Genomic DNA, 15,506 nt, shown 5'->3' with positions numbered 1-15,506 from the left:
GTCCTCACGGCTCTCCCCTGCGAGGCTGTGCCATTGCTCCTTCAGCTCTTTGGCTGAGTGCCCGTCTCCAGAAGAAAAGAATAAAAAGGACGAAGCACCCGCCCTGCCCCGCTGGGGTGAATCGCTGTCTGTCACCATGGGAACTCCTCCCTCCCCAGATCCCCCCAGGATGACTTCATATCTCCAGCGAGCAGGAGGGCTGCGTCACCGGGATGGCACAGGGCAGCCGGCCGCGTACATCTCACACAAGGACCTCCATAGACATGGCGGTGGACACGGGGCAGGATGCTGCAGAGCTCCGGGGGGAGGCTGAGCAGCCTTGGTGAGTTTTTTTTATGCTGCAGAGCTCCGGGGGAAGGCTGAGCAGCCTTGGTGAGGGTCCCATCGAGGACGGAGGTAGGGTCTGCACCCACACAGCGCATCCCCAGAGGAACAAGGACTGGGGGGTCTCAGAGCTGCAGTGCCTCTGCACCCCTCCTCATTGCCATGGAGGAGGGAGGAGTGCAGGATCCTGTCTCTGGCCGCTTGCCACCTTTGGGAGTCACTAGCTGGGACCGTGGGGACCTCAGCCCTCTCCATCTCCTCAGCAAAGCTGGGGCAAGGTCACCTGTGAGTCACCGCTGCGCGTGCGAGGCAGAAAGAGGAGATACTTGCGTTCCCATGTCATAGGGTCTCCTGCCAAGTGCTGCACATCTGGAACAGCTGTAAACAAAGCAGGGGAAGCCACAGAGCCACAGCAGAGAGCAGCTGGGGGCAGCGGGGACCTCCAGCTTCGCAGCAGCCGGGTGGGGGGAAGGGGTGGAAATGCAGAAGCGCCACGTGGAGCCCAGGCACCCGGGGTCAAGCACGCTCACCTTCCCGAAAGCCCCTTGGCATGCCAGAGCATCCTCCGTGGCAGGTAAGCAGAGGCAGGAACTTGCCATGGACACAGTGACTGCTGCTCTAGTTCCTAGAGGCTCACCAAGCCTCCCGCCCGCACGAGTCCCCAGCCCCGCTCGCCGTGTCTGTGGGCAACTGTCACTTCAGAGATCCCTACCTGGAAATCACACCCTCCGAGTTTCATCGGAAGCACCAAGTCTGTTCTCGATTGCTATGAGCACTGCTCAAGAGCAATGCGGTCTGAAGGGAGAGGTCATGGGTCTGGAATATATGAATCTGTACAATGCTGAACTGCACACTGTACCCTGAGAAACTCAGAATGCGGTTTTCTGAAGCTGAAATACATCAACTGTTAAATCTTGAAGCAACACAACTGTAATTCCCTAGATTAAACATCCAAATAACAAAGAAAAAACCTCCCCCACAAGAGTCATCTCACTCTTCCCTAAACATAACGAATAACAGATAAGTAGCATGCTCCCTTTATAGCATTATCCAAGTGTCTACTCTGAATAAAAGTTACACACAAAGTAGAAAATAGTGCATGGTACTGGGGCTGTTTTACAAAACACTTTGCCCATCTGAGTCGCCGTGTGCTGAGGGCAGCGCACGTGGCGCGGTTCTTCTACGTATTGCACCGAGTGCCAGTACCCACATTCATGGCAACACAACACAGTGCCCAGAAAAGCTAAATGCTCGACGTCACACCGCAGGCTCTTGGCAAAACTAGGAAGAGCACTCAGATATTCAGGCTCCTGTTTCAATATCTTAATTACATAATTAGCCTCACTCAAATCGGGTCATGTGGCATTCGATCCAGCTTTCTTCGCTGTCCTTGTGCTGTGCAGTTCTCACACCAAGGCAGCATACAGAGCCTTAAATAATCCCAGAGCACGGCAGAGGCTCAGCGATGGATGGTGGGACACAGAGCAGGAGCAGCATCTCCAGAGCAGGACACCTCTTTGTACAAAAAAATCCCTCCTGCTCTCACAGACCAGCCTCCCCAGGCTGCCACCCCCTGCGGCCTAGTGCTGGGCCAGCAGCTTCATTTTCCATTCCTAGGCAGGTGAGGAACCTGGGCAGATACTCCTCCAGACACCCCACTTCTAGTAGCTTTTCTGAGTGCCCCCAGCAATGGGCTGCAAAGCTGAACTTCAGCCTGGCAGCCCCACAAAAAACCTCAGATCCCCGAGGAAGGAAAACGTGTAAGGGGAAAGATTTTTTTGCGAAAGAGTTGGAAAGAAGAGACTTGCATGGAAAAATGAGAACCACTGATCCTCTTTGGATGGCGTGTGGGGCAAAGCAGCTTTTAATGAGGGTGTTCAGGGCTCAGGCTCACCCCCTTCCAGACACGCCATTGAAGAAAGAGCCGAGACAAAGACGACAAGTCCTGCCGCCGTGCCCTGCTCAGACTCGTGTCTCATAGCAGCCCGGGATGGCTGTAGCTGGCAGTCAGGCCTGGATGGGCCCTTTGTCCGTTGCATTGCCATGCAATGAATACACTAAAGCTTTAGATGAGCCGTTTCCTTCTCCAAATACGGGATTTCTGGATATGCATCCAGATACTGCAGCTCACCGTTCCTCTCTCCCGGCGGACTTTGTACACAGAAGGGCAAGGTGAAGCGCAGGAGGCGCTGGGCAGGGCAGGCCTGTGAGTCCGCCCAGCACCGGGTACCACCCTCACCCTAGCAATCCTGCTACCCTGCCGGGTGACATTTCGTCACAGGGAGAACTGGGCCCCCCTCTGAGCGAAACACTATTCAGGGGCTGGCCGGGGAAAAAGATCCCCAGTCACAGCCGTGCCGATGCCTTGGTTAATCCCTGTACCAAGGGGCCCAAGCAGTGCGAGGATCTGCCAACACGAGACACCAGCAGAGCTGCATTTCTGCCCTGTCTCCTAAACCCCTCTCACCTACTGCTCCCGCTGCCATTTTCCACCGGCCTCTGCAGGAGAGTGGGTAGAGAAGCAGGCCTGAAGGGCTGCGGGCTCTCCTCCCAAAAGCTCTTTGGCACCAAAGAGCGGCATGGCTCCAAGCCTCTCATTTCTATGAAAGCCTTTCTGCATCTCCCTGCTTCCCTGAGGACACGCTTGGCTCAGCACCCACGATTAGTATCAACTGTACTTTCCAGGGGGGGTAATTAGTTCAGGTGAGGCAACTACTGACAGTTGGCTGCTGTGGCCCCTCTTCTTGGCAAGCGCCCGAATCCCAAACAAGCAGCTCACATATCAAAGGGGCTGCCTGCTCCACAAGCAGATCCACCCTGTACATCTGCCCCGGCCCTGCAGCCCCACACTGGGGGTACCAACAGCTTTTCCTGCTGGAGACCAGGGAAACCTGGAGCACTCGGCACAGGTCACTAACAAATGCTCCCCATTTTCACTGCTAGATTTTATGTACCCAGAATAGCTCGGTATGGTGGAAAAAAAGTTAGTGAAGCGCTGTGCAGGTGGCATTAGAGCCTTGCATAGGGTGCACACAATGATGCACAGCATCCTCTCTTCCAGCCAAGAGACAGAGTACCAAGGTGTCAGGGAGGGAACACAATTGCCCAGAGGTAGGTTGAGGGCACAAGCTTCAAAGAAGGAACTTTACCAGGAGAGGATAAGACAGCACCGTGCGGAAGGGGAGGGAGCAGAGGCCAATTCATACACCAGCCTAAATTTATCAACACAGTCTAATGGGATCCCAAGTAACCTTCCAAGTGAAGTAGCAAAATAAAACACTTAAGCCATTGAAAACCAGACTGGTCAAAGAGCCCCGCTGAACAATCCTGCATTGTCCAGGGAGCCAGGAAACAGATTTATTAGGTCACCCAGGCCATCTCCAGTTTCAGTGAAATTGCCCTGTTCTAGGGATGGTTCCAACTCCCTCCTCCAGCACTGCCACTGTCCTTCACTGGGCAGCGGAAACCGCAGGAAGAGGAGGGGAGAGGTCCAGAGAAAGATCTTGCTTTTTCAAGGTTCGGGAAAAGCACTGAGGTAGGACACTTCCGTCGTGCCAGACATTTCCCAGTTTGGATTCCCTTGGACCGAGGCTGCTCCAATGCAGAAAGAGAAACACAGCCCTACGGCTCAAACAGCAAGAGACCTGCCAACAAGATTAGAGCTTCAGTTCCTCCAGCACCGAGGGCTTCAGCTGCCAAATGCCCAACGACTCCGCACTAATTCCAGGTTACACTTCCCAGGCCCCTCACTAAGGCTCAGAGTACGGGTGTCTTTGCCAAGCAATAACACTCTCGACTCCTGAATGGGTTTCTCCTCCCCACCTTTCACCTCCCTAGTCTGGCTGCTTGTTGTTCACCAAGGAAAAATGGTATCGCAACCTCTCAATCCTTAGAGCTGGTGAGATGCCGGTGTTTCTGGAAGCACGGACTGCCACAGCACTCAAACACTACAGGCACTACAAGGCAGAGTGCCATGGGAACTGCAGCCAGAAGATGCCAACATCTTGGGCACGGCTCAGCCTCAACTCCTAGCTGCTAGCAGGCACTCAACAGCACTCCTCATCCAATGCTACTCACCAGGGCACAGTTCCTAGTCCGGATCAGCCTAGATACTCAGATTTCTACATGGATAAAAGCATCTACAAAATATGTTCTAACACTGCATAAGCCAGCCACCTTTGCAGAGCTGCAGCCTCTTGGTCAGGAGGAAGCGGGTATTAGTCCTTGCTGAAATGCTGGGAGCATGCTGCTGAGCGCAGTCAGCCTGCTGCTTCTGCAGAGAAACAGAGCAATTTGGAAAGCAGCAGTTGCAGAGGGGTTTTAATCTGTTCCTAGTACAAAGTAGTGCAGGAGGGCCTGGGAAATTACTCAAGGAAAACAACCATTGCCAAGCAGATACCTCCAGAGAAGAAAACTTGTAGGAAATGCTACAGCAAGGATGTACATCCTTTCCTTGTATTTTTCATCAACTGCAAAACACCCTGGAAGCTCACCTTGGTGAGGGGAAATATATAGCAATGGAAGACAAAAGAGGATTACAGTCTGATTGCAGTCATAAAACCAGGACAGAATCATTTACTGGTTCCACAAGGCTTGAGGTGTGAGCTTGTTTAATTTTTCAGCCCTCAGTGCACTTGTAACGAGCCAGAGCTTGCGACGATAGTTAAACCCAAATTGCATCAAGAACATTTAACAGTTTCAAACTTGCCTAGTATACGCAATGAGTTCAGACACACTGACTCTCTCACCAAGAATCCAGATTCAGCACAAATGATTTAGTACACTGGATTAGTCTCAAGTGTAATGACTACCTCCTAGAAACTTTTACACTATTTTTAAATCCCACTTGTCAGGGCAGCACCCGGAAATTAAATGAGAATCCCAGGGAGATTTATCCCGAAGACAAAAATTAAACAGGGGTACTTCGCAGCTTACAAGGGTAGCTGTGACAGGCTAGTGCCATCTGGTGGGAAGCTTTTTTCCATCCCCCTTGCTCAGTTTCATTCTTTCTATTCCATGTTCCAGCTTCCCAGAGATGAGACAAGACAAGGGAGCAGCAACCAGATTAACACCAGAAAAAGCAGAAAGGGCTGGGTAGCTCTTTCAACTATTCAGACCTAGAGATTATCCTCCAGCTATAGGCCAAGGCCACCCTACACTTCAGTCTGCAGCTTCTCAACTATTGCATAGCTGAGACTGCGTGGATGGAGGAATGTGTCAATGAACACCAACATACTCCACAACAATCTCTGCTCATTATTGAGCTGGCATACAGATAACCAGGGAGCTTAAGATGAGAGGTAACATACCCCCATATAGGCTCTGGAAAGATGTTTACTTAGCAGCAGCTCCAGCTCCTCAGACCATCCCAACTCTGCTACAGACAACTGCCTCAATCGTACTGGAGGCAGCATCAGGCAAGGCCAGGCTGATCACCTTCACCAGCTTCAGTAGGTGGTGGGAACTCAGCCAACCAGTTTTGCCTATGACTGATTAGGGACAGAGGGGTTAGACAAATGGCCCATGCTGCAGTCACTCCAACAAGAGGGTCACGAACAGCCAGGCCAGAAACACTAACATCACCCCAGGGACAGTAAGAGACCAACTTCCCACAGATACATTTTGATCTCCCTGACAAGCAGGAGAGCAGAGAGGTCCCCTCAGACAAGGGCCCTTTGCTCTTAGGTCTGCACAAACAGCATTGCTACAGCCCGAGTTTGACCATTCTGCTGCCTGCACAGAAGGGACAGTGGAAATATCTAGAGCTACCCTGGCAGCCTCATACCAGTGGAAAGACTTCCTTCAACCAGCCTAAAGACAAGACCTCTGGACCAGGACACTGCCAGCTCAGGACAGAGAACTTGGGGCTGCAGACAGACACACAGACAAGATTCTAGCATGAGCCCTGACAAATCAAGACCAACTGGTCCAGCATCTCACCAATTTGGCAAGAATAACAATGTCTACATACATGACCCAGCAAGACACAGTTGACTCCCAGCAGAACCAACTCCATATAGGATATATTTATTTTTATTTTACATTTAACACAGAGAAGACAGCCATCTTGATGGGACTCATCTTGCCCCTGGTACACAAGACATTCAAAGCCACAGGGAACCTGTCACAGTACACAGCTTCACTATTTCCAACCTGCAGGGACACGTCCTAGAAACGGATCCAGTACATGGCACTGCGGATACGGTTGTAATCCAAGAGCTGTTCAATGGGACCTGAGCGAACAGAACAAGAGTTAGTCACTGGAGACGTAGTTATAATCCCTGTGCAGTTTCCCATGGTCTTAAAGCAGATGGTGGCAGAGCAGACTGTGCTCACAATCCAGAGCAGCTATGCACAAAACCAGGTAACTACAGCTCAAACCTGCATCGGGAAAACCAGCAGATAACACCACCTGACAGAGAAACTATTACTTGTTTTCTGAGATTAAGTTGTTTTCTCATTGGTGCTGAGCTACAATGCTCAGTACAGTTCTACATACAGGTATGAAATATAGTCACAGAGACTTTGGCTCGTTCATTCCAACTTCCTGTTCAAAAAATGTCTCCCTTTTCCAAGCTGCTCCACTTTTGAAGGCCAGAGGAAACAGCTGCACAGAGGAGGGGAATCCACAACAAACAGGAAGGAGGCAGCAGAGCGGAGCTGAGCTGCTCAGGCAGGTTTTCTGGGTGGAATTTGTCCTTGGCCAGACAGACATGCCAGAGCAGCACAAGAGAATGGGGTCCCTTCACTTCCCTTACATAAACCATCATGACCCCAGGGTAAGGACACCTGGCAGACACTGCTGGGCCCGCACCCAGCCATGGGACTCCCAATCTTAGTCATGGCTCCACAGCAAGTAGAGAGGTGGGAGGACAGCCAGCAGCTTGCTGCCACTGCATCTCCATCACCTGCAGGTTTGATCTCCTGGCAAATGTGCCTTGGCACATCTAACATGCAGAGGTAGGAGGATACCAGCAAAGAACTAGAGTGGTTAGGAGGCCAAAACAGACATGTGGAAAGTACAGGCAGCTCACTCCCACTCAGCTCTTGACCCCTTCCTGTTTTTTGAGCTACCATGCTGTGTACTACTTACCAACTGCTGCAATTGCCGGGCATTTGTCATAAATGTATTTACTGCAGACCTCTCTCACCATTCTTGCATCAACAGCCTAATAAATATCAAACAAGCAATTAATGACCCTTCTAGCAGACCTGCTTTTTTCAAAGTTGGAAATTACTCTTGCCATTACATATCAGGATCATTAAAAAGATATTGTCAGACCCTTGGGGGCCATCTGCGCCAACTGTACAGCTCGTCTGCAAGGATGGCTGATGTTCTACACAGTGCATTTTTCTGAGGGTAGGGAAAACGTGGCAGTCCAAAATCTGAAGCCTTTCAAGGGATACAGTGGCTGCAGAATTACACAAACTAGATGCTGGCCACCTCTAGGGAAACTGTTAAAAAATTTCAAGTTGTGCTACTTAACACAGGTGTATGCCCTCTTTCCAGGATGAACTGAATCCAGCCACAGGGACACAGGATACACCAAGTCTATGCCAGAGATTCTGACATATATCAGAGTCAGTGAGCTTACTGTCTGAACTCTGGGCAGCTTGACCAAGGGATAAGTAAGTGCCCTGGTTTCAGCTGGGATAGAGTTAGTTTTCCTCCTAGTAGCTGGTATAATGCTGTGTTTTGGATTTGGGATGAAAATAATCTTGCTGATGTTTTTAGTTGTTGCTAAGCAGTCAAGGACTGTCCAGCTTCTCGTGCTGGCCTGCCAGCAGGAGGACAGGGGGTGCACAGGAAGTTGGGAGGGGACACAGCCAGGACAGCTGACCCAGGCTGGCCAAAGGGATATTCCATACCATATGACGTCATGCCCAGTATATAAACAGGGGGAGTTGGCTGGGGAGGCACCATGGCTCAGGAACAGATGGCCATTAGTCAGCGTGTGGTGAGCAACTGTGCTGTGCATCACTCATTTTGTATATCCTTTTATCATTATTTTCTTTTTTTCTGTCCTATTAAACTGTCTTTATCTCAACCCATGAGTTCTATGTTTTTTTCCTCCTGATTCTCTCTCCCATCCCACTGGCAGAGGTGTGGGTGAGCAAACAGCTGTGTGGTTGTTTTAGGTACCTGCCAGGTTAAACCACGACAGTAAGTCTCATGTTACTACAGCAAACTAAGGCCAGAAAATGCTGACACCAACCGTGCTCAGGTACCCCAACTAAAACAGATACCTACAGCAATCCTGGCATCCCATTCCTCCAGAGGGATACGGCGTCCGTAGTTTAGGAGATGGCTTCCAATATTCTCACACACTGGCGTAGTACCTAGATGTTGAAGATATCACATGGTCAGCACAGCAGAAAGCCTTCCAGAATTGCAATGTCTAGCAGAGCTCTTGCTCCCCAGGAGAGACGCAAGTGGTAACCCTCTGAAAGCTGTGCAGTGGTCAATCCATAAACCAGAACATACCATCCAGTTGAGCCACCATGGCATTTCGGAGATAGTTCTTGGCTCTCTTCACCTCTGACTCTGTGGTACTAGTGCACAGACGCATCCTGGAGAGGAGATGGAAAGACCACTAAAGCTCTTAAAGATGTTTGTTTGCTCCAAGTGATTTTCTCCCTTTCCCAAGCCTCTGCAGAAACAGGTATTCTCAACATCACTTGTCTTGCACGTTCGAGATTCATTCTTGATCACTGCAAAGCTGCTAAGACCTGGGAAGCACTGAACAGCAGGATGCGAGAGAAAGAGCTCAAGCTTACAGGCAGGGGATATCAGCCAGCAGGTTGCACGCTAAGTTACACTCACAAAGGCTTAAGCAGCCCAGCTCCAGCTTGCCCATCAGGCACAGCAGCAAGCGGTCTGCAGTATGCTCTCACAAGAGAAGGCAGGCATGTCAGCTATTCCCACACATGGCAAGCTACTATGGAAACTAACGCTGAAAGAACAAGACAGTTCTACAGAGTCTGTTTGGACTCCAGCTGCTAAATCCCTTCCTCCCCTGCCAACTGCAACGTCTCTAGGGCAAGGGCTAACTCCATCTGCTCCACACACAGCACAGCTCGGCTCTGAATCTCACATGTAGTCTCGAAACATTACTGGGATATATATGTATACAATAAGACAGACAGACAGAAGGCCTCCGAACACTGGCATGACTCCAGCAGCAGGGCATTTATCAACCACAACATATCAGGCAGGAACTCTGCCTGCTTTGCTCAAGTTTAACAAGACAATGGAGATACGTCTCTTGGGCACCTGGGAAAGCCTTGTCTCTAAGGAATGATCTCACTTCTATATGAAAAAACCAAAGTCTCAGTGCTAACACTTGGAAGCACAAAAGAAAGACCCAAAGAGTCCTAAGAGATTAAAATAGCTCCTCAAAAACCACATCCTAAGACATTTACAGAAACCACTTACAGGACCTCTTAACCAGAATGCGAGTTATCAAGAATTCACACAGACACACAGCTCTCTGAAGACCGAATACACTGTCCACTAGCTCAGTCTCCCATGAGAGGGTCAGATTTTAAACAAGAGCTTTTGCCAAAGTGGCACTTACCACTCCCGCTGAGTACAGTACATCATATCATCTATGGACAGAGGATCAGAAACAAAATGGAAACCGAAGAGGCCAGTATCAGAGTAAGAGGTGTTGAACGTCTGGAAACTGTGGCAGAGATTATGCTCCACAGCAAGCGTAGCCAGCCTGCTGGACTGATTCTGTAAATAAGGAGATACCATCAGCCATTTCAGTCTTACAGCCTCCTCACAGCTCAAATTCTTTCCAACTGAGCTGTTTTCACAAAGACCACAGACAAGACAGAGCGGAACACTTTACTGGAGGAGAGCTTAATTTAGGTCCTTCATGTGGTCAACAGATGAGATTCACTGGTGGAAAAGCCACAGACAATGGCCTAAGAGTCCATCCAGCAAAACCATTTCCTTTCCCAGACGCAGATGAGGAGTTGGTATGTACACCATTGTAGCAGTGGGAGAAAATGGGAAGTGCAAGGACTCCCAGTAGTGGGGGTTAGCAGAGTTATGCAGGCCAGACAGATTCCACGTGAGAATGGATGTAACATTGGGGTTTTAAACAAGTTCCACCTCTTTTGCAGTTGTAAGATAAACTTGCATCCTCATGATCTATAGTCTCACTATGGAGTACTCTGTCCTGCTTCCATCACCTTCCCCACTGAGTGGTTAGTTTGCGAGGGTAGGAATAAGCTGCTGAGAATTCATCAGCTAAACCTCTTCCAAACTTGGCAGAGAAGGCTCAATTCAGCTCCTAGCACCACCTCTCAAGAAGGCTAATCCAAGTCCTGGATTAGCCTCAATTATGCTTCTATCCTATTTTCCAGGAGACTCCTAACCACTTCACAGTTGGAAGTTAACTGCAACAGCCTCCCATAAAGCACATTCAACCACAGTCTCCATAATATTTCACGTTAAAAGGTTCCATGCTCTCCCTATCACACTCACAAGCTTCTTACCTTACCACCTCCAAATGTGCGGTCATAGCGTCCAATGATAGCATTAGCCACATTGAGGACAACATTGTCTGGATCAGCCCACCCTGGCCCCTCCACGGCAAGAGCAATATGGGCAACAGGCAGAGCATCATCTCTGACACGGATCTAGAAAATCATCAAGGAGCAGGTTACAACTGCATCTGCACTGTGGCTTTCGCCAGGCTGACAAACTGGAAGACTTGATATTATCCCAGTGAAATAAAGCAGTCCCAGGCACTACTAAGCACAAACCAGCTGCTCCAATATGAGTTTTCCAGCAGATGATGTGAGCAACAGCCTCACATTCCTAATGGATTTGGGTCCTATCTAAAACCCAGCACATGGTGGCAATAAGCCCCAAGAACAGAACATGGGGGCAGTACCAAGATGCTGCATCATCAGCTTCTCTGAGACATTACAAACAGATTTTTCCTCTCAGAAGCAGCTATAACTGGTTTCACATTCACTCAACAGTTTGGCAGCAGCTGCTTGTTTTGTTTCAGACCAAAACAACTCTACCTCACTCCCTGTGAAGCGGCAGCGTGGGAGGACAGGCACAGCATCCTCTTTGTATGTAAAAGGAACTCCACTGAAGTGTTGCCTAGCCACATCTACCAGTTCTTTGTGGGAAATACCTGGCAATGGGAAAGAGAGATTTGCAGTGTTAAACAGCTTAATTTAACAAAACCATCTGATTTTACATTAGAGATGTGTGGCAGGGGTTTGATCACCAGGCTTCCCAGAATCACAAGGATCTAGAACTTACCTCCAGCAGCTGCCAGGACCATACGAGGTGCCTTGAAGTGAGTATCAACATATGAAGCTAGATCTGCTCGAGTCAGATGCCTAGAAAGAACAGAGAGACGCAGTATATCGGCACCTCTGAGTTGGAGGGATGAGAGGCTTAGAAGCAAGTTCACAGTGCAGAGACAGCAGTGATGTTGTTGGTTCTCTTAGCTGTGGGGGTAACAATACTTTTTAGAAGCAAGACTGCACTGTCTGTGTTTTCCCTGTGCTCTAATTCCAGAACACAGTGACCAAGATGGAGAGTCAAGGACAGACTTCAATACAGACTATAGTACTGACCCTGGTCACTGAGCTACCAGTACCCTAACAGGTGTGTACGCTCAAGGCCACTGCTTTAATGAGCACCCCTAGTTCTTAATTTCTCCAATGGTGTCAAACTGACAAGTATGGGAGAAGGTTCAACCCAGCCCTACCAACCTACCATATTGTGTGAGGGGGATTCTTGACAAGGATGTGTGCAGCATTACACTTTCACTACCACCAATGGGGAAAACAATCAAGACACAACAAGAAGCCCACAGGCACAGATCACCTCTGTGTACAGATTGGTTTCCTTGTGCAGTCACCACTACAGAGAAGCAGCAGTCATGCACCCCAAGGACTGAACCCACAGGCTGTGTACCAGATCCAGCCTGTTGCTCACTTGATGTTCTCTGTGGTCCCCTCGACAGTGTGGGCCAGTGCAGTCCCCTGGAAAGCGGTGGCATGAAGGTAATCAAAGGCAACATCTGTCAAGTTGCTGTCGATTTCTTTCAGCTCCTGAAGGATGACACCACGTTCCTTCTCGATCTGAGACTCCTCCAGCGCACAGTTCTGCACAATGTCAGCCAGAAGCTCTACGACTGCAACACATTTCCTACGTTAGCAATCCCGTTGCATCACTGCTACCCAGTACTGCTGAAAGGAGAAAAGACACAGGCAGCAGGGGTACTGCAAGAGGAGTGAGTAACAAACCATGCTGGGAAGTGGATGCAACATAATAGAGATGAGTACTACTCTTTCCTACAGCATCAGAGAGGGACAAACAACACTGTTTTAGCATGAAGTCTCCAAGTCAGCTTGCTAAGCATCACTACCAGTGGAAAGCAGGCAACAAGTGCAGAAGGTGAAGCTTCTCGGAAGCGGGGTACTGTTGCAGAAACACACTGAATCCTTACAGAGAGCTTGTGACATCTACAACATAGGCCACATCTACAGTAGGGCCCACAGCTCTGACTGAAATTGCTGCCTCTGGCCAAAACTGACTCAAAGAGGAGTCTGCACATGGCAGTACCGAGCACAAGCAACAGCTGCAAGACCTGCACTGAGCACTCCTGACACAGCAGCTGTCGCTGACCTCAGTTTCTCAGCTCCATAAAACAACCACAGACTACTGAATCCCTGCTCTCACTCCTGGCAACACAGTGCAGCCTAACGTAACGGGAGCTTTGCAAAACTGCTTTTAGGAATGCATGAACTTGAAGCACCATGTCATGGCAGTGCTCTCTTCAGCTACCAACTAGAGCCTCCAATTTACCACTCAGCTACAACTTCATTCCCTAGTTGTTGTTAGAAAGGATGTTAGTAGGAGAGAAACACAAACACATGCACTTGCTTCATCCTTAACCTCTAAATCAGACTTTGCCCAGTAGCCATCCTACCTTTGGGCATGTCCTTGGATAAAGCTTTTATGTAATAGGCAGTCTGCTCACGTGAGGTGTACCCATTCAGGTGAGCACCCATACTCTCCACTTCCTTCTCAAAGGCAGCACAAGGACGCTTCTTTGTGCCCTAAGAAAACAGATAAATACAATTAGGAAATTAACAGATTTCCCTCTCGGACAGAACTAAAGCAAGGAAACAAACAATAAAGACATAAAACAATAAACCCTGTCACGTGATTCATAAAAGCCAAGAGCAAGTGCAGAAAGCAAGATATTTAAAACTTGTCTTATTTACTCTAGCTAAAGGATGGCTGAGGTGTATTTTGAAAGACAATAAAAACCCAGTGGGGAAGGACCTACAGTAAGAGACAACAGTGGCTGAAGATCACATCAGTGGGAGTAAACCAAGAACAAGCCTAAACCAAAAATAAGCAGGTTTCTAGCTATTCAAGCAGCTATATTCAGAAGCCAGAACAGGAGCAGAAAACTACTAATACAGAGTTCGTCTCCTAAGGACCAAGCCAGATGCTGCAGTTGCCTATGATGACACAGGCTGGACTTGAGTCAGCAAGTCCCAGGCTTAGATGCCTTCTGCCCTAGGGCTGTTCAGCAGACACTTTATTAGAAAAGTAAGAGCTGTAGCCTCTAAACTTTGCTGGTCCACTAAGAAAACCAAAGAAAAATAAACGGCTACAGAAAACACTGCTTTGAGCTCTGCCTGCTAACGTGAAGAAATGTGCTTCATAACAGTCCTTTACGTGCACTACATAGTGACTGGGATAGTCAGGAAGTGGAACCATGGCATCAGAGACTCAGTCTCACTTGTTACTTACAATTTTTTTTCCTTTAGGAGGGGAAATACCAACGAGTAAATAAGAGGTGCCTTAATTCATGCATGTTGGCAGGGTGCTGCATATTCAAACAAAGAGCACCATATAGGCTAGGTGCCTTTCCAAGTTTCTTTTTACACTATGGGCAAGTCTCTGGGACTCAGATGACCTCACTTACACTGTCTTTAACATCTGCAGCCTCTGAAGCAAGAGCTCAATACATAGGTAAATATTTAGAACAGCTTTCCATGCAGTCCTGTGCCAGACCTAGCATACCTCCTTACCTTAAAGGCCAGATGTTCCAGGAAGTAACCAGCCCCGTTGTTCTTCTCGTCTTCATAGCGGCTGCCCACCTTGATCCACACGCCCACCTAAGAGCAAAAGCATCAAGTACACATATTAGAAAACAAACAGCATGCTCAAGTCTCATGCCACATATGTAACAGCAGGGACAAGAAGTATCCTCCACAAACATTGCCCTAGTAGCACCAAAATAAGAACAAGCACCAGCAACTGTTTCACAAAAGCCTTTCTAGTTTTCTATATCTCTAGTTTTGCTAGAGATATAACTACTATTGGTCATTTACAGCTTACACAAAAACCCTAAGGCTTGAGTAAACTCGTAGAATGCAAAAGCTTGACTACAGACTTATATGAAACCAGGCTAGGCTTTCTAACTGCTACATTCACCTGATCAATTAGCAAAGAGAAGTAGCGTACCCTCTGTCAAACGCTTCCATTCAAATAGGGGTGTATCACTTTTGGAAGATCAGCTGCAGACTAGGCAAGGCTGAATGTTTCAAGTAAACCATCAACCTATCTTAAACTCACCGTACATGTTGGCTGATTGGACTCCTCTGAAGCTACACGGAGACCATTGTCCAGAGTGGTGACTTGGGTTTCAGGGATATTATGGAGTGTCTGGGCATAGGTGGCAGCACCTCGGTTCCTTGTGAGAGTCAATAAAGCCGCCTAAAAAAAAAAGCTACCATCACCAATAAACAGCAACTCCCCTCCGCAGGGCAGATCTCCAGAACGCAGATTGCTGGGCACACAGCTGACAAAAGCTAGGCCAGACAAGCTCTTTCACGTTTATACTGGGGCGTTCCTGCTGCACACTCTTAGTTAACCAGACACCTGGAAATCCTCCACAGCGCCAAAAATTTCAAGCAGGTCGAAAACCTCAGCGAAGCGTCCCATGAACCCGTCAAAACCCGGTACTGGGGCGGAGGAGGAGAGCGGACAGCAGGCCCCCGGCAAGCCCCACAAAGGGTGAAAACCACCACTGCCCTGCGCCCGGCGCGGCCACGCTCCGGAGGCAGAGGGTTTCCATGGCGACCACCGCCCGCTCCGCACCGGCCGCCACGTCCCCGTG

General features: G+C 49.0%; 1 protein-coding gene across 1 annotated transcript; it reads right to left on the bottom strand.

The window, feature by feature from the left end:
• Window positions 1-6,321: 6,321 nt before the first annotated feature.
• On the bottom strand, window positions 6,322-15,351 carry LOC104619501 (cytochrome b-c1 complex subunit 1, mitochondrial; the record flags this gene model as incomplete). The annotated part of the gene is given in 14 exon segments (XM_010285393.1): window positions 6,322-6,557; window positions 7,418-7,493; window positions 8,576-8,664; window positions 8,810-8,895; window positions 9,903-10,063; window positions 10,834-10,977; window positions 11,371-11,486; window positions 11,618-11,697; window positions 12,302-12,500; window positions 13,299-13,428; window positions 14,416-14,502; window positions 14,963-15,103; window positions 15,106-15,176; window positions 15,262-15,351. Coding segments are annotated over 14 exon segments (1,535 nt in total), but the record flags the coding sequence as incomplete, so codon positions are not given.
• Between the last annotated feature and the right edge of the window lie 155 nt (window positions 15,352-15,506).

Source organism: Phaethon lepturus, unplaced genomic scaffold (assembly GCF_000687285.1).
Source record: "Phaethon lepturus isolate BGI_N335 unplaced genomic scaffold, ASM68728v1 scaffold12014, whole genome shotgun sequence".
NCBI lineage: Eukaryota > Metazoa > Chordata > Aves > Phaethontiformes > Phaethontidae > Phaethon > Phaethon lepturus.
The sequence above is the reverse complement of the archived record's forward strand: the minus strand, read 5'-3'. Positions and strand labels throughout refer to the sequence as shown.